Raw genomic sequence first — 14,413 nt, forward strand, 5'->3', positions numbered from 1 at the left:
TGCTTTGCTAAACGACTTTTATTAGCGTTAAACATTAGTCTGAAAGAAAAATGATTGAACGAGGTATCCAAATCACAGTAAGAAATTCAATTCAAGGGACCAATTCAATTGATTTCAAATCCTATTCAAATTGAATTCAATTCAAATTCAAATTCCATTAAATCCAAATTTAATTCAAGGAATACAATTCAATGCAAATTCAAGGTATACAATAGCAATTCAATAAAATTCAAAGGATCTAATTCACAGAAGGGAATTCAAATCAATCCACACAATTCAATTGTTTTGATACAATTCAATTCAACATAAATTCAATTCAAATCAAGGGATACAATTCAAATTCAAGGGACACGATGGAAATTCAATTCAAATCCAAATGATGCAATTCACAGAAGGGAATTCAATTCAATCCAAACAATTCAATTCAATCTACACAATTCAATTCATGGGATACAATTCAATTCAATTCAAATTCAAGGGACAAAATGGAAATTCAATTCAAATCCAATTCAATTCAAGAGATCCAATTCACAGAAAAGAAAGCAGGAAACAAATGCTTCTGAAAGCAACTGGTGAAGGAGCTGGATGTTCTGTCCGGGAAGGAAGTCAGTGTCCGGGTATCAGGGTATGTAGCTCCGAGAGGGCGCTGCCTGCGTGAAGCAGTCGAATCTCTTAGTCCCCCACAGCTTGCAGCACTCGTGCCACAAGGTAATGACCAAGAATTCTTCATCACAGTACTGGTCCAGTGAACTCATCCACTGAAAGAGACGTCAGGGATTCAGGTTGAAACAGCAGAGAAACATGCCCTTCGGCCCAACCCCTCCGTACTAACCCAGGTACCAAACCAGGCTGAACCCACTGAGAATTATTGTGCAACACAGCACAAAAACAAGCCTTTCGGCCCACAGTAACCAAGATGTCCCATCCCTACTAGTCCCACCTGCCCACATTTGGCTCATATCCTTCTTAACATTTCCTCTCCATGTACCTGTCCAAATGTCTTTTAAATGCTGTTATAGTCCTTGCCTCAACGACTTCCTCTGGCAGCTGGTTCCATGTACCCACCACTCTCTGTGTGAAAAACTTGCCCCACCGGTTCCTGTTTGAACTTTCCCCTCTCACCGTAGAACCTGTGCCCTCTGGTGTTGGAGTCCGTGACCCTGGTGATAAGTCTAAGCTCCTCATGACTCTGTGCAACATAGAACAGTACAGTGCAGGTACAGACCCTTGTTTTCTCCATAGATGCTGCCTGACCTGCAGTTACTCTAGCACTTTGTGTCTTCTCCGTAGATGCTGCCTGACCTGCAGTTACTCCAGCACTTTGTGTCTTCTCCATAGATGCTGCCTGACCTGCAGTTACTCCAGCACTTTGTGTCTTCTCCATAGATGCTGCCTGACCCACTGAGTTACTCTAGCACTTTGTGTCTTCTCCATAGATGCTGCCTGACCTGCAGAGTTACTCTAGCACTTTGTGTCTTCTCCATAGATGCTGCCTGACCTGAGTTACTCCAGCACTTTGTGTCTTCTCCATAGATGCTGCCTGACCCACTGAGTTACTCTAGCACTTTGTGTCTTCTCCATAGATGCTGCCTGACCTGCAGAGTTACTCCAGCACTTTGTGTCTTCTCCATAGATGCTGCCTGACCTGCAGAGTTACTCCAGTACTTTGTCCCTTCTCAATAGATGCTGCCTGACCTGCAATTACTTTGCCTCACTGGGAAATCTCAGTTGTGTTTGATAGAGGGAGTACAGAGAAGGTTCACCAGACTGATTCCTGGGATGTCAGGACTTTCATATGAAGAAAGACTGGATAGACTCGGTTTGTACTCGCTAGAAGTTAGAAGATTGAGGGGGGATCTTATAGAAACTTACAAAATTCTTGAGGGGTTGGACAGGCTAGATGCAGGAAGATTGTTCCCGATGTTGGGGAAGTCCAGAACAAGGGGCCACACACAGTTTAAGGATAAGGGGGAAGTCTTTTAGCACTGAGATGAGAAAAACATTTTTTTTCCCACACAGAGAGTGGTGAATCTGTGGAATTCTCTGCCACAGAAGGTAGTTGAGGCCACAGTTCATTGGCCATATTTAAGAGGGAGTTAGATGTGGCCCTTGTGGCTAAAGGGATCAGGGGGTATGGAGAGATGTGTACACCAATCCGTTCTTCCCCCGCACAATTAAAGCATGGAATAATCTCCACCCTACTATAGTTACCCAACCAGATGCAACTACATTTAAAGTAGCTCTTTCTTTCCAATAACCCTTTCTGGCTTAAGCCCTCCCTTCACCACCTCCACAGTTTAAATTCCATTTGGAATATTTTGGAGGACCAAGAAACCAAGAACCAAGAGAGAAGGCAGGTACGGGATACTGAGTTGGATGATCAGCCATGATCATATTGAATGGCGGTGCAGGCTCGAAATGCATGGTGATGCAGGCTCGAAGGGCTGAATGGCCTCTACTCCTGCACCTATTGTCTATGTTTCTATAGAACGCTCCCACCCAATACAAGACCTCCTCCCTGCCCCCCGGGCGGTACGATGGGCATCGCGGATCCTCACCCCGGACAGCGCACACGGCAGCCGCGTCCACCTGTTCTGACCAGCGCAACATTTGGCGTACGCCTCCTCCATTCTCTGCAGCGCGTTGGCCTGGCGGCGAAGTTGTTTGAAGTTGGTGCCGGGTCGCCAGTCGGGAGGGTCGCTCTTCCTCTGCCCCACGTACCGGCAGATGATGCCAATGTTGCGACCGTCCGGGCACTCGCGGGGAAAGGTGAAGGTCAGCTTCCTCTTGGCGAGACCTCCCCGGGTCTCCCCGTCCATCAGCGACCCAACCAAGGGCAGGGCCTTCTCCTCCGAGACCCCTCTGGCCACGTCATCTAATTCAGGACAACATTAGGTCACTAAGTCAGGATGGAACCTGGGTCTCCAGCACCATGAGGCAGCAGCTCTACCCGCTGCGCCGTTGTGACATTGCCCGTCCTCTACCAGGTGTGCCCACAAAACCCCCAGTCCCCCCCCCCCCCCCCTCACACTCACACTGTACGCCTAGTTTATAGCAATGTTACAACATTTTGAGATTTTAAAAATCAAGTCTGCAATTTATCCCATCAGATAAAGCATAACAATAAGTTTAATTTGACACCAAATTCACTTTCATATCTCAAGTATTAAAAAAGTTATGGCCATTTTCATACTCGGAAATTAGCATCTTGTTCCCTATTGATTTTCAATGGACATTACAAAAAAGCTGTGATCTTGGATAATCAAAGGCTCATTTCTTAAGGAAAGATTAACATTTTTAAATAGCCTAAGTGTCCAAAGATTATTCACAAATAATTCACAATATAACATGATTTTTTATATCTAATTTACATTAATTTATAGGCCAAATGGAAGGAATTTAGTGTTCAATTGCTGTAAATAAATGCCCATTTAAATCGGCTTTCTAGTGGGTTTCTGTGAACGCGCTGGTTTAGAACGTTGACAGCGCGCTGGATTAGTGGCCTCAAATGCCGAGAAAAATACTGCGGGATATAAAAAGCCCAAAAGGAACTACTCGCTATAGATAACTTGATATATAGGGTTATATATATGCCCCATTTAATGTAAAAATAAGGTACATACTTTTAATTGTTTGCTTTATAAAACCCTGGGGCTGCGAGATGTTGCGGAATCAGAGAGTAATTTTAAACTATTATAACTATAATATCGAGGCCTATAAAACTAATAATACCTTTTGCGACCGGGTCTTGCAGCGATTTTTCGTTAATGATTTACTAGGCTGAACATCTGCGATTAGTACAGCCTAGTAAAAATCGCGTTTTAAACCCGCCCCCTCCAAACAGCGCCAAAATCGCGGACCTGGCTGTGGGCAGATTCCCAATGGCGATTCAGGTAGGTTTTGTAACATACCTATAGTTTAGAGATACAGCACGGAAACAGGCACTTCGGCCGGCAGAGTCCGCGCTGACCAGCGATCCCCGTACACACTAGCACCATCCTACACACTAAGGACTATTTAACCAAGCCAATCAACCAACAACCTTGTACGTCTTTGGAGTGTGGGAGGAAACCGGAGCACCCGGAGAATACCCACGCAGGTCACAGGCAGATGGACACAAAAAGCTGGAGTAACTCAGCGGGACAGGCAGCATCTCTGGAGAGAAGGAATGGGTGACGTTTCGGGTCGAGACCCTGCTTCAAACTTCAGAGATAAAATGTAGTCGGAGACAGTAAGACTGGTGGGAGAACTGGGAAGACGGAGGGGATGGAGAGAGAGGGAAGCAAGGGCTGGAGTGAAGGAAAAGGTGACGTTTCTGGTCGAGACAGAGTCGTGGGAGAGGGAGACACAGAGATAAGGAAGGGTAAGATGTGAAAACAAGACATCAAAGGGGATGGGGATCAAGGAACATGTAGAACAGATCAATGATAGTTGGGAGAAGGGGACAACAAAGCAAACAGATAAAATGTAGTCAGGGACAGTCCGACTGGTGGGAGAACTGGGAAGGGAGAAGGGATGGAGAGAGAGGGAAAGCAAGGGCTACTTGAAGTTGGAGAAGTCAATGTTCATACTGCTGGGGTGGAAGCTGCCCAAGCGAAATATGAGGTGCTGCTCCTCCAATTTGTGCGCTGGGCCTCACTCTGACAGTGGAGGAGACCCAGGACAGAAAGGTCAGTGTGGGAATGGGAGGGGAAGTTAAAGTGTTTGGCAACCAGGAGATCAGGTACGTTCAGGCGGACTGAGCCGAGGTGTTCAGCGAAACGATCGCCGAGCCTGCGTTTGGAGATTACGGAGAGAGCGTACAAACTCCGTACAGGCAGCACCTGTAGTCAGGATGACTCTCGGGTCTCCGGTGCTGTGAGGCAGCAGCTCTGCCGCTGTGCCATCGTCCCAAGGCTGGGAGGCAGGGGGTGAGCATATAACTTCTTCTTGTCGAGCCCACACACAAGTTAAAAGTTATTCAGCCAGAGCTGAACACACGTCTCGGCATCTGCATACAATGGTGTCTGTCTTGTGCTTGGTGTTGGAAAGATTGGTGGAAACAGGGCCGTGACGTGAACGCTCTCTCCTTGACCCCAGCATATAACTGACCCTTTGGTTACAGCTTGCAATTGCCCCAATTACCCCTCCTCCCTCGTCTGACAGGTTGAGGATGGTCCAGGTGGGAATGTGAGGTTCAGATCCTCTCGTTTGTGTTTGGCCTCCCCCTGGCAGTGGGAGAGGTCGAGGGTGGGATGGTGGGCGAGGGAACAAGGAGGAGAGTGGACATGTCCTGTGACTCAGGACACAAGAGGACCAGAGGATGGTCTCCCTCCTCACTGCCCATCTCCCCTCGCTCCCAAAGGCCCCGCTTGTGTTGTCCAAAGTTCCCCACCATGTCTGTCCATCCACCCCAGCGGAAAGAACCAAAGATCCTATAGCGGAGCAAGATAGACCACGCCTGCTAAATGCAATGGGCTGACACGTAGTACGCAACAGGGCCTTTTTTGCATCCATTTCAGTAACCCGACCCGACTCTCGCAGTGTAATCAACGTTGCGGGGGAACAGTTTGTGTTAATAAATTATAATTCTGAAAATGAGGAGAAGATTTTTACCAAAGAACCAAAGATGTTTCCGTAACCGGCTTCCATCTCCGCACTAGTATCTTTGCTCCGCTATTGGATCTTTGGTGCGGAGACGGAAGCGGGTTACGGAAAGGGGGCCGAAAATTACCCCATGAATCTGTCCATGACCGCACTACGTCTTTTTCGTCGAATGGTCTATCTTGCTCGCTATAGGGTCATTGGTATGAACATTGACTTCTCCAGTTTCAGGTATAGTCCCGGCTTTCTCCTCCCCTTCCCAGCTCACCCTCAGCCCACTGTCTCCGCATCTTCCTTTCTTCTTCCCGCACCCCCCCACCCTCACATGAGTCTGAAGAAGGGTCCCGACCGAAAACGCTGCCTATTTCCTTCGCTCCATAGATGTTGCCTCACCCGCTGAGTTTCTCCAGCATTTTTGTCTACCTTCGATTTTCCAGCATCTGCAGTTCCTACTTAAACATCCACTGGGGCTCTTGTTCCCAGACTTTCCCCCAGTTGGTGACACAAAGCCTACCCCCCACTCCGGCCCCCCTGAACTGCCCCGGTACCTACCCTGTCCCAGAGTGGGGAGGGATAAACAGCAAACGAGAAACACTCTCCTGAACATCCTGTCCCTTCTCCACAGCCGCTCACTCCCGCTCTGTGCCAGAGACGTCTCGCTCCGACGACCTGTGTCTTTATACACTCGAGGAGACAGCGCACACAGACCCACTTACTCTGTTCGTCATTCTTGGGAATTCTGCCTGATATTTAAACATTATTTTAAATCTAAATGTCTGATCCTTAGGAGTAGGTGTTGCCGTCAAGTTTAGTGATTAGTTTAACAGAGAGTGGTGAACACTGCCCCGGTCCTTCACAGGTACTGACCTCCCCAATATCAATAGACAATAGGTGCAGGAGTAGGTCATTCGGCCCTTCGAGCCAGCACCGCCATTCAATGTGATCATGCCTGATCATCCACAATCAGTACCCAGTTCCTGCCTTCTCCCCATATCCCCTGACTCCGCTACTTTTAAGAGCCCTATCTAGCTCTCTCTTGAAAGCATCCAGAGAACCTGCCTCCACCGCCCTCTTGAGGCAGAGAATTCCACAGACTCACCACTCTCTGTGAGAAAAAGTGTTTCCTCGTCTCCGTTCTAAATGGCTTACTCCTTATTCTTAAACTGTGACCTCTGGTTCTGGACTCCCCCAACATCGGGAACATGTTTCCTGCCTCTAGTGTGTCCAAGCCCTTAACAATTTTATATATGTTTCAATGAGATGCCCTCTCATCCTTCTAAACTCCAGAGTGTACAAGCCCAGCTGTTCCATTCTCTCAGCATGTGACAGTCCCGCCATCCCAGGAATTAACCTTGTATATGACAGTCCCGCCAATCCGGGAATTAACCTTATCGAAGGGACCTACAGTGGTCGCTGCCTCAAAAAGACAGTCAGCATCAACAAGGACCCACAACACCCTGGCCACGCTCTCATCTCGCTGCTACCATCAGGAAGAAGGTACAGGAGCCTGAAAACCGTGACCTCGAGCTTCAAGAACAGCTTCTTCCCAACAACCATCAGGCTCCTGAACCCTGTACAACACTGACCTCCGCAACTGCGACCTTCTACGGACTTCAGTTTTGCGCTACTCTGTTTGTATTATCGATTATTGTATTATCTATGTGTCATTCATAAGTTTAAGGAGCAGAATTAGGCCATTCGGCCCATCACGGAACACAGGCTAACCACATTTGTTACCTGTGTAGGAAAGAACTGCAGATGCTGGTTTAAATCGAAGGCAGACGCAAAATGCTGGAGAAACTCAGCGGGTGAGGCAGCATCTATGGAGCGAAGGAAAAAGGCGAAGTTTCAGGTGGAGACCCTTCTTTAGACTGATGCGGGGGTGGGGGAGAGCGCGGGAAGAATAAAGGAAGATCTTTCTTTGGATCTTTGGCGGAGACAGTGGGCTGTGGGAGAGCTGGGCAGGGGAGGGGAAAGAGGGAGAAGTCAGGGACTACCTGAAATTATTAAATTGAAGAACAAAGGGAAGAGAAAAAACTTTTGCCTTCCATCACAGTGAGGAGGTGTGAGGAGATTCACTGTGATGGATGTTTATGTAAATTGTGTTAAGTGTGTGTCTTGTTTTTTTCCGTAATGTTAAGACTGAAAAAAAAAGCAATTCCGTTCAAACCAAGCTGTTTTAATGACAATAAATGGCATTCTATTCTATTCTATATTAAAATTTGACAATGTGCACTTTAACCACATGTGATTTTTTACTTTTTTCCTATTGCAAATCTCAGATTGTGGAGTACAGAGGCTGGTTTATAAATTATAAAAGTATATAAATGATGGGTCTTTGTGCAACTGATTCTGGATGATCAGCCATGATAATATATTGTATATATGTATGTAGCTTGTTTGTGTATACTATTCTTATAACAAATGTAAAGCACTTTGGTCAACGAGAGTTGTTTTTTAAGTGTGCTATATAAATAAATGTGACTTGACTTGACTTGAAATATCGAATGACGGTGCTAGCCCGAATGGCCTGATTTCTACTTACTACTACTGAACATCAAAAAAACTAAGGAGCTGATCGTGGACTTTAGGAGGGCACATCATTCGAGGACGTACACACCATTGAGGATAAATGGGGATACTGTGGATAGGGTGAACTGTTTTAAATACCTGGGAGTCCACATCTCTGAGGATATGACATGGATATCACACGCCGCAGCACTCGTGAGTAAGGCAAGGCAGCGCCTTTACCACCTCAGGCAATTGAGGAAATTCAGAGTGTCTCCGAGGATCCTCCAGGGCTTCCACTCAGCAGCATCTTGTCTGGAAATATTACCATCTGGTTTGGGAATTGCTCTGCCCAGGACAAGAAGGCTCTGCAGGAGTAGTGCGTTCGGCCGAACGCACTATGGGAACTTCACTCGCCCCCCTGCAGGAACTATACATCAGGAGGTGCAACTCCAGAGCCAATAAAATCATGGGAGACCTTTTCCACCCCTGCAACGGACTGTTCCAGCTGCTACGGTCAGGCAAACGCCTCCGTTGCCATGCTGTGAGAACGGAGAGGTTGAGAAGGAGTTTCTTCCCAGAGGCCATTAGGACTGTAAACTCCTATGTCACCAGGGACTAACTTTACTGTACCACTCTACTGCTTTTTGTTTTAATTGCTGTTTTTTTCCCCTTTTTCCTTCCGCCCACAATATTTAATATGTAAAAGAATATGTGATTCTGTTCCATTCTGTTTGTAGTTTGTTTGTCTGTTTTTTTGCACAAAGTCCACGAGCTTTGCCACTTTTTGCGACTCCGCCCGGCTCGGCCTGTGGACTCGGGAGCCACGGACTCCGGTGGGAGGTGGCTGATCTGATGGTCCGGGCTGCTGAGGATGTTCTCCGTCGGGGTTTCATCGTTCCCGGCACGAGGGCCTGAGCATCGGGCCGCCCGTGGCGGTGACTGCGGGTGCTCGGGAGGCCCCGACCACGGGTGAACATCTGGGAAGATCGGCGGAGAGGCTGGCTGGACTATTGTACCTTCCTCAACTTTGGTGCCACTGTGGGGTTATGTTGTGTCATGGCCTTCTGTGTTTGTGCTTTTTTTTAATATGTTTTATTTATTTATTATTTATTTTTATGTTACTCGACTGTAAGGAAAATCCATTTTGTTGTCTCTTATGAAATAATGACAACAAATTGAATACAATACAACAATATTTTCATTTCACTGCAATATATCTGTATATATTTATTTGCCTATGTACTAGTTTAATTCGGACTGCAACCTCCTATCTCATCAGGGACTAACTTTACTGAACCTCTTTCCTTCCGCCCACAACATGTAAAATATGTGATTCTGTTTGTAGTTTGTTTGGTTGTTTGTTTGTTTGTCTTTTTGCACAAAGTCCGCGAGCATTGCCACTTTTCATTTCACTGCACATCTCGTATGTGTATGTGACAAATAAACTTGACTTGACTTGAATTCATCACATTGTACATATTGTTTTAACCAGTATTTTTTACTACTTTGCACTCTGATTTGATGCTAAACTGCATTTCGTTGTACCTGTACTTGTATTTGTGCAATGGCAATAAAGTTGAATCTAATCTAATCTAATCTCGTATGTGACGAATAAACTTGACTTGACGGTACACATAAATGCTGGAGAAACTCAGCGGGTGCAGCAGCATCTATGGAGCTAATGAAATAGGTGACGTTTCTGGGCCGAAACCCTTCTTCAGACTTCTTCAGTCTTGGTTTCTTGGTCCTCCAAAATATTCCAAATGGAATTTAAACTGGAGGTGGTTTTCAGTCTGAAGAAGGGTTTCGGCCCGAAACGTTACCTATTTCCTTCGCTCCATAGATGCTGCTGACCCCGCTGAGTTTCTCCAGCACTTTTGTGTCCACCTTTGATTTTTCAGCATCTGCACAGTTCCTTCTTGAAAACTTGAAAAGCTATATTTAAGAGGGAGTTAGATGTGGCCCTTGTGGCCAAGGGGATCAGAGGGTATGGAGAGAGCGCAGGTATGGGATACTGAGTTGGATGATCAGCCATGATCATATTGAATGGCAGTGCAGGCTCGAAGGGCTGAATTGCCTCTATTCCTGCACCTAATTTCTATGTTTCTATTTAAGAAAGAACTGCAGATGCTGGAAAATCGAAGGTTTTAGGTCTTCAGACTGAAGAAGGGTTTCGTCCCGAAACGTCGCCTATCTCCTTCGCTCCATAGATGCTGCTGCACTCGCTGAATAGAACAGAGAGGTTGAGAAGGAGTTTCTTCCAAGAGGCCATTCGGACTGTAAATGCCTATCTCACCAGGGACTAACTCTACTGAACGTTTTTCCTTCCATTATTTATTATGTAAAGGTATATGTGTGTTATGATTGTGTTTATAGGTTGTTTGTCTTTTTGCACAAAAGTCCGCGAGCATTGCCACTTTCATTTCAATGCACATCTGCTCCACTCCCTTTCCTGCTGGACATATACAGGAAGAGATGTATCAGCAGAGCCATCTCCATCATCAAAGACCCCTACCACCCATCGCATCACATATTCCCCATCCTGCCATCTGGGAAGAGGTACAGGAGCATTAGCTGCAAAACCAGCAGGATGCTCCTCAGCTTCTTCCCGCAGGCTGTAAGGCTGCCCCCTGCCAAAGTATCGCGCACCAACCACCAACCTGGACACACTGCAGCAGAGCCACTGTCGTGCCGCTGCTGATCGGAACGCCTGTTGATGTTTAGTAGAGAGTAGAGTGTTAATTTGTTCATGATATATGTATTTTTATTTCTATTTATTTTTTTCTGCACACTGGTTGAGCAACGTTTTTTTGTTTCCATATAACCATATAACAATTACAGCACGGAAACGGGCCATCTCGACCCTTCTAGTCCGTGCCGAACACATAATCTCCCCTAGTCCCATATACCTGCGCTCAGACCATAACCCTCCATTCCCTTCCCATCCATATAATTATCCAATTTATTTTTAAATGATAAAAACGAACCTGCCTCCACCACCTTCACTGGAAGCTCATTCCACACAGCCACCACTCTCTGAGTAAAGAAGTTCCCCCTCATGTTACCCCTAAACTTCAGTCCCTTAATTCTCATGTCATGTCCCCTTGTTTGAATCTTCCCTACTCTCAGTGGGAAAAGCTTTTCCACGTCAACTCTGTCTATCCCTCTCATCATTTTAAAAACCTCTATCAAGTCCTCTGAGTTTCCTCTGGGTATGTGAGTACTCAGGAAAATTACAATAAAGATATACAATACAATACAATACAATGTGTATGTGACAAATAAACTTGACTTGAGTTTCTCCAGCATTGTTGTGTCTACCTTCTATGTATCTATGTTTAAGAAGGAACTGCAGATGCTGGAGAATCCAGTTTCTCCAGCATTGGTGTGTATACCTTTATTAAGGGACAGAAGTTTAGGGGTAATATGAGGGGGAACTTCTTTACGCAGAGAGTGGTGGCGGTGTGGAATGAGCTCCCAGTGGAAGTGGTGGAGGCAGGTTCATTAGTATCATTTAAAAAATAAATTGGATAGGCATATGGATGAGAAGGGAATGGAGGGTTATGGTACGAGTGCAGGCAGGTGGGACTAAGGGGAAAACATTTGTTCGGCATGGACTTGTAGGGCCGAGATGGCCTGTTTCCGTGCTGTAATTGTTATATGGTTATACCTTCTATGTATCTATGTTTAAGAAGGAACTGCAGATGCTGGAGAATCCAGTTTCTCCAGCATTGTTGTGTCTACCTTCTATGTATCTGTGTTTGACTTGACACCTCGTGTCTTGCCTTGATCAAAGATGGCCGCCGCCACCAAAGCGGGGCGGCAGTGCGCAGGCGCGTCCGGGCCGCGGCAGCGCCCCCGCGCGGTGGGAGGTCGCCGGGGTGGAGGTGTGTGTGTGTGTGTGTGTGAGGGGGCGGGAGGGAGGGAGGGGAGAGTGAGAGAGGGGGAGGTCTGTTGTCGGGTTTTTTTTCCCCCCCCTTCAAGGCGGAAAACAATAGGACGGCCGGTCGGAGGGGAGGAGATTCCAGTCCAGTCCAGTCCAGTCGGCCGGAGGAAATCAAAAAAACACCGGCGCTTTATCTATCCCCCCCCCCCCCCCCCCTTGAGGGAGGAGGCGGTAACTAACGACCCCTCGCCTAAAACGTACGTACACGCGGGTTGTTGTGTGTGTGTGTGTGTGTGGGGGGGGGATAATGGAGGGTTAATGTGGTGTGAGGGCGAATGGCGGCGCGGTTTTTTACCTGAGGGGGAGGAGGAGGAGAAGCCGCCGTCGACGCCGCCGCTTCGGGCGGGAATGACCAGCGCGTGTCCGCCCCGCCCGCGTCATCAATAGGGGGCTAGAGGGGGGGTCGGACAATTGGCGACCCCCCACTCACACACACACACAGACACTGACGGCGGTTATTTTTTAATCGCGCGCGTGGTGTGTGTGTGTGTGTTTTCTCGTGTGCGCATGAGCGTTGCCGGCAGCCGAGCTCTCCTCCTCCGCCGGCGTTCAGCGCGCCGGCACCGCGCATGCGTCAAGGGTGCCGGCTCTCGCCGTCTGCCGTCTCTTCCCTGGGACGCGTGCGCGCTCGCTCGCGGTCTTCACTTCACTCCTCCCCCCTCTCCCCTATCTTCCCCCCCCCCCTCTTCCCCCTCCACCTTCCCCACTCTCCCACCTTCCCCCCCTCCTACTACTACTCCACCCCTTCCCCCTCCCCCCCTCCCCTCCTCTCTCCCCCCTCTCCCTCTCCTCTCCCCCCCCTTCCCTCTCCCCTCCCCTCCCCCCCCTTCCTCCTCCCCCCCCCTCCCTCCTCCCCCCCTACTACTCCCCCCCCCTCTCCCCTCCCCCTCCCCCTCCCCTCCCCTCCCCCTACTCCCCCCTCCCCCTCCCCCTCCCCCTCCCTACTACTCCCCCCTCCCTCCTCTCCCCACTACTCCTCCTCCTCCACCCTCCACTCCTCCTCCTCCTCCTCTCTCTCCCCCCCCTCCCCATTCCCCCTCCTCCTCCCCCCCCCTCACCTCATCCCCCCCTCCCCCTCCTCCCCCCCCTCCCTCTCCCCCCCTCCCCCCCCTCCCCCTCCCCCCTTGCCCCCCCCCCCCCCCTCCCCACCCCTCCCCCCCCCCCTCCCCCCCTCCTCCTCCCCCCCTCCTCCCCCCCCCCCTCCTCCTCCTCTTCCCCTCCTCTCTCCTCCCCCCCCCCTCCCTCCTCTTCCCCCCTCCCTCCCTCTTCCCCCCCCCCCTCTTCCTCCCCCCCTCCTCTTCCCCCCCCCCCCTCCCTCCCTCCCTCTTTCCCCCCCCCCCCTCCCTCCCCTATCCCCACCCCCCCCTTCCCCCCCTCCCTCCTCTTCCCCCCCCTCCCTCCTCATCCCCCCCCCCCCCCCTCCCTCCTCTTCCCTTCCCCTTCTCCTCCCTCCTACCCTTCCCTTCCCCTTCTCCTCCTCTCCTCTCTCTCTCCCCTTCTCCCTCCTCCCCCCCCCTTCTCCCCTCCAACCCCCTCCCTCTCCTCCCCCTTATCCCCCTCCCCCTACTCTCCCTCTCTCCACCCCCCTACTCCCTCTCCACCCCCTCTCCCTCTCCCCCCCCTCCCCATGGCTTCTTACGCTCTCCGTTCTTTACATAGAAACATAAAAAAAAGGTGGAGGTATTTGCACATTGTCCAAAGATTTTATTCCTAAAAGGACATTAATATGTTTGCACATTGATCCAAGGACAATATGCTAATTAATCCTATAACACAGAAACATAGACAATAGGTGCAGCAGCACGCCATTCGGCCCTTCGAGCCTGCACCATTCGCCATTCAATATGATCATGGCTGATCATCCATCTCAGTATCCTGTACCTGCCTTCTCTCCATACCCCCTGATCCCTTTAGCCACAAGGGCCACATCTAACTCCCTCTTAAATATAGCCAATGAACTGTGGCCTCAACTACCTTCTGTGGCAGAGAATTCCACACATTCACCACTCTCTGTGTGTGAAAAAAAAATGTTTTTCTCATCTCAGTCCTAAATGATTTCCCCCTTATCCTTAAACTGTGGCCCCTTGTTCTGGACTTCCCCAACATCGGGAACAATCTTCCTGCATCTAGCCTGTCCAACCCCTTAAGAATTTTGTAAGTTTCTATAAGATTCCCCCCTCAAATCTTCTAAATTCTAGCGAGTACAAGCCGAGTCTATCCAGTCTTTCTTCATAAGACAGTCCTGACATCCCAGGAATCAGTCTGGTGAACCTTCTCTGTACTCCCTCTATGGCAATAATGTCCTTCCTCAGATTAGGAGACCAAAACTGTACGCAATACTCCAGGTGTGGTCTCACCAAGACCCTGTACAAC

General features: G+C 48.9%; 2 protein-coding genes across 5 annotated transcripts in view; one reads left to right on the forward strand and one right to left on the reverse strand.

Moving 5' to 3' along the window:
- LOC129715308 (extracellular matrix protein 1-like) lies at nucleotides 1–12,486 on the reverse strand. Of its 2 annotated transcripts, XM_055665176.1 has the most exons (4): nucleotides 12,336–12,424; nucleotides 7,321–7,403; nucleotides 2,559–2,875; nucleotides 1–758 (listed from the first exon to the last, which is right to left on the reverse strand). In XM_055665176.1, the coding sequence occupies exons 3-4, from the start codon at nucleotides 2,817–2,819 to the stop codon at nucleotides 621–623; spliced, it is 399 nt and encodes a 132-aa protein (XP_055521151.1). In that variant the 5' UTR covers nucleotides 2,820–2,875; nucleotides 7,321–7,403; nucleotides 12,336–12,424; the 3' UTR covers nucleotides 1–620. The 2 variants fall into 2 exon arrangements, with proteins under 2 accessions (XP_055521151.1, XP_055521150.1); XM_055665175.1 differs by lacking the exon at nucleotides 7,321–7,403 and having other exon boundaries at nucleotides 12,336–12,486.
- Nucleotides 12,104–14,413, forward strand: part of adar (adenosine deaminase RNA specific) — a 57,079-nt gene continuing 54,769 nt past the window's right edge. Inside the window, exon 1 of one of the 3 annotated variants that reach the window (XM_055665169.1) lies at nucleotides 12,104–12,237. The gene's annotated coding sequence lies outside the window, so the exon portion shown is untranslated. The remainder of the gene's footprint in view (nucleotides 12,238–14,413) is intronic. The other 2 variants (XM_055665174.1, XM_055665173.1) reach the window with 2 other exon arrangements.

Source organism: Leucoraja erinacea, unplaced genomic scaffold (assembly GCF_028641065.1).
Source record: "Leucoraja erinacea ecotype New England unplaced genomic scaffold, Leri_hhj_1 Leri_110S, whole genome shotgun sequence".
In the NCBI taxonomy this organism is placed as follows: domain Eukaryota; kingdom Metazoa; phylum Chordata; class Chondrichthyes; order Rajiformes; family Rajidae; genus Leucoraja; species Leucoraja erinaceus.

Bases quoted from the DNA above. Each gene is read 5' to 3' on its own strand.
- LOC129715308 (XM_055665175.1), bottom strand. From the start codon at position 2,819: ATGGACGGGGAGACCCGGGGAGGTCTCGCCAAGAGGAAGCTGACCTTC. The intron at 759-2,558 runs GTGAGGATCCGC...CGTCTCTTTCAG, and splicing joins TGCCGTGTGCGCTGTCCGGG to TGGATGAGTTCACTGGACCA.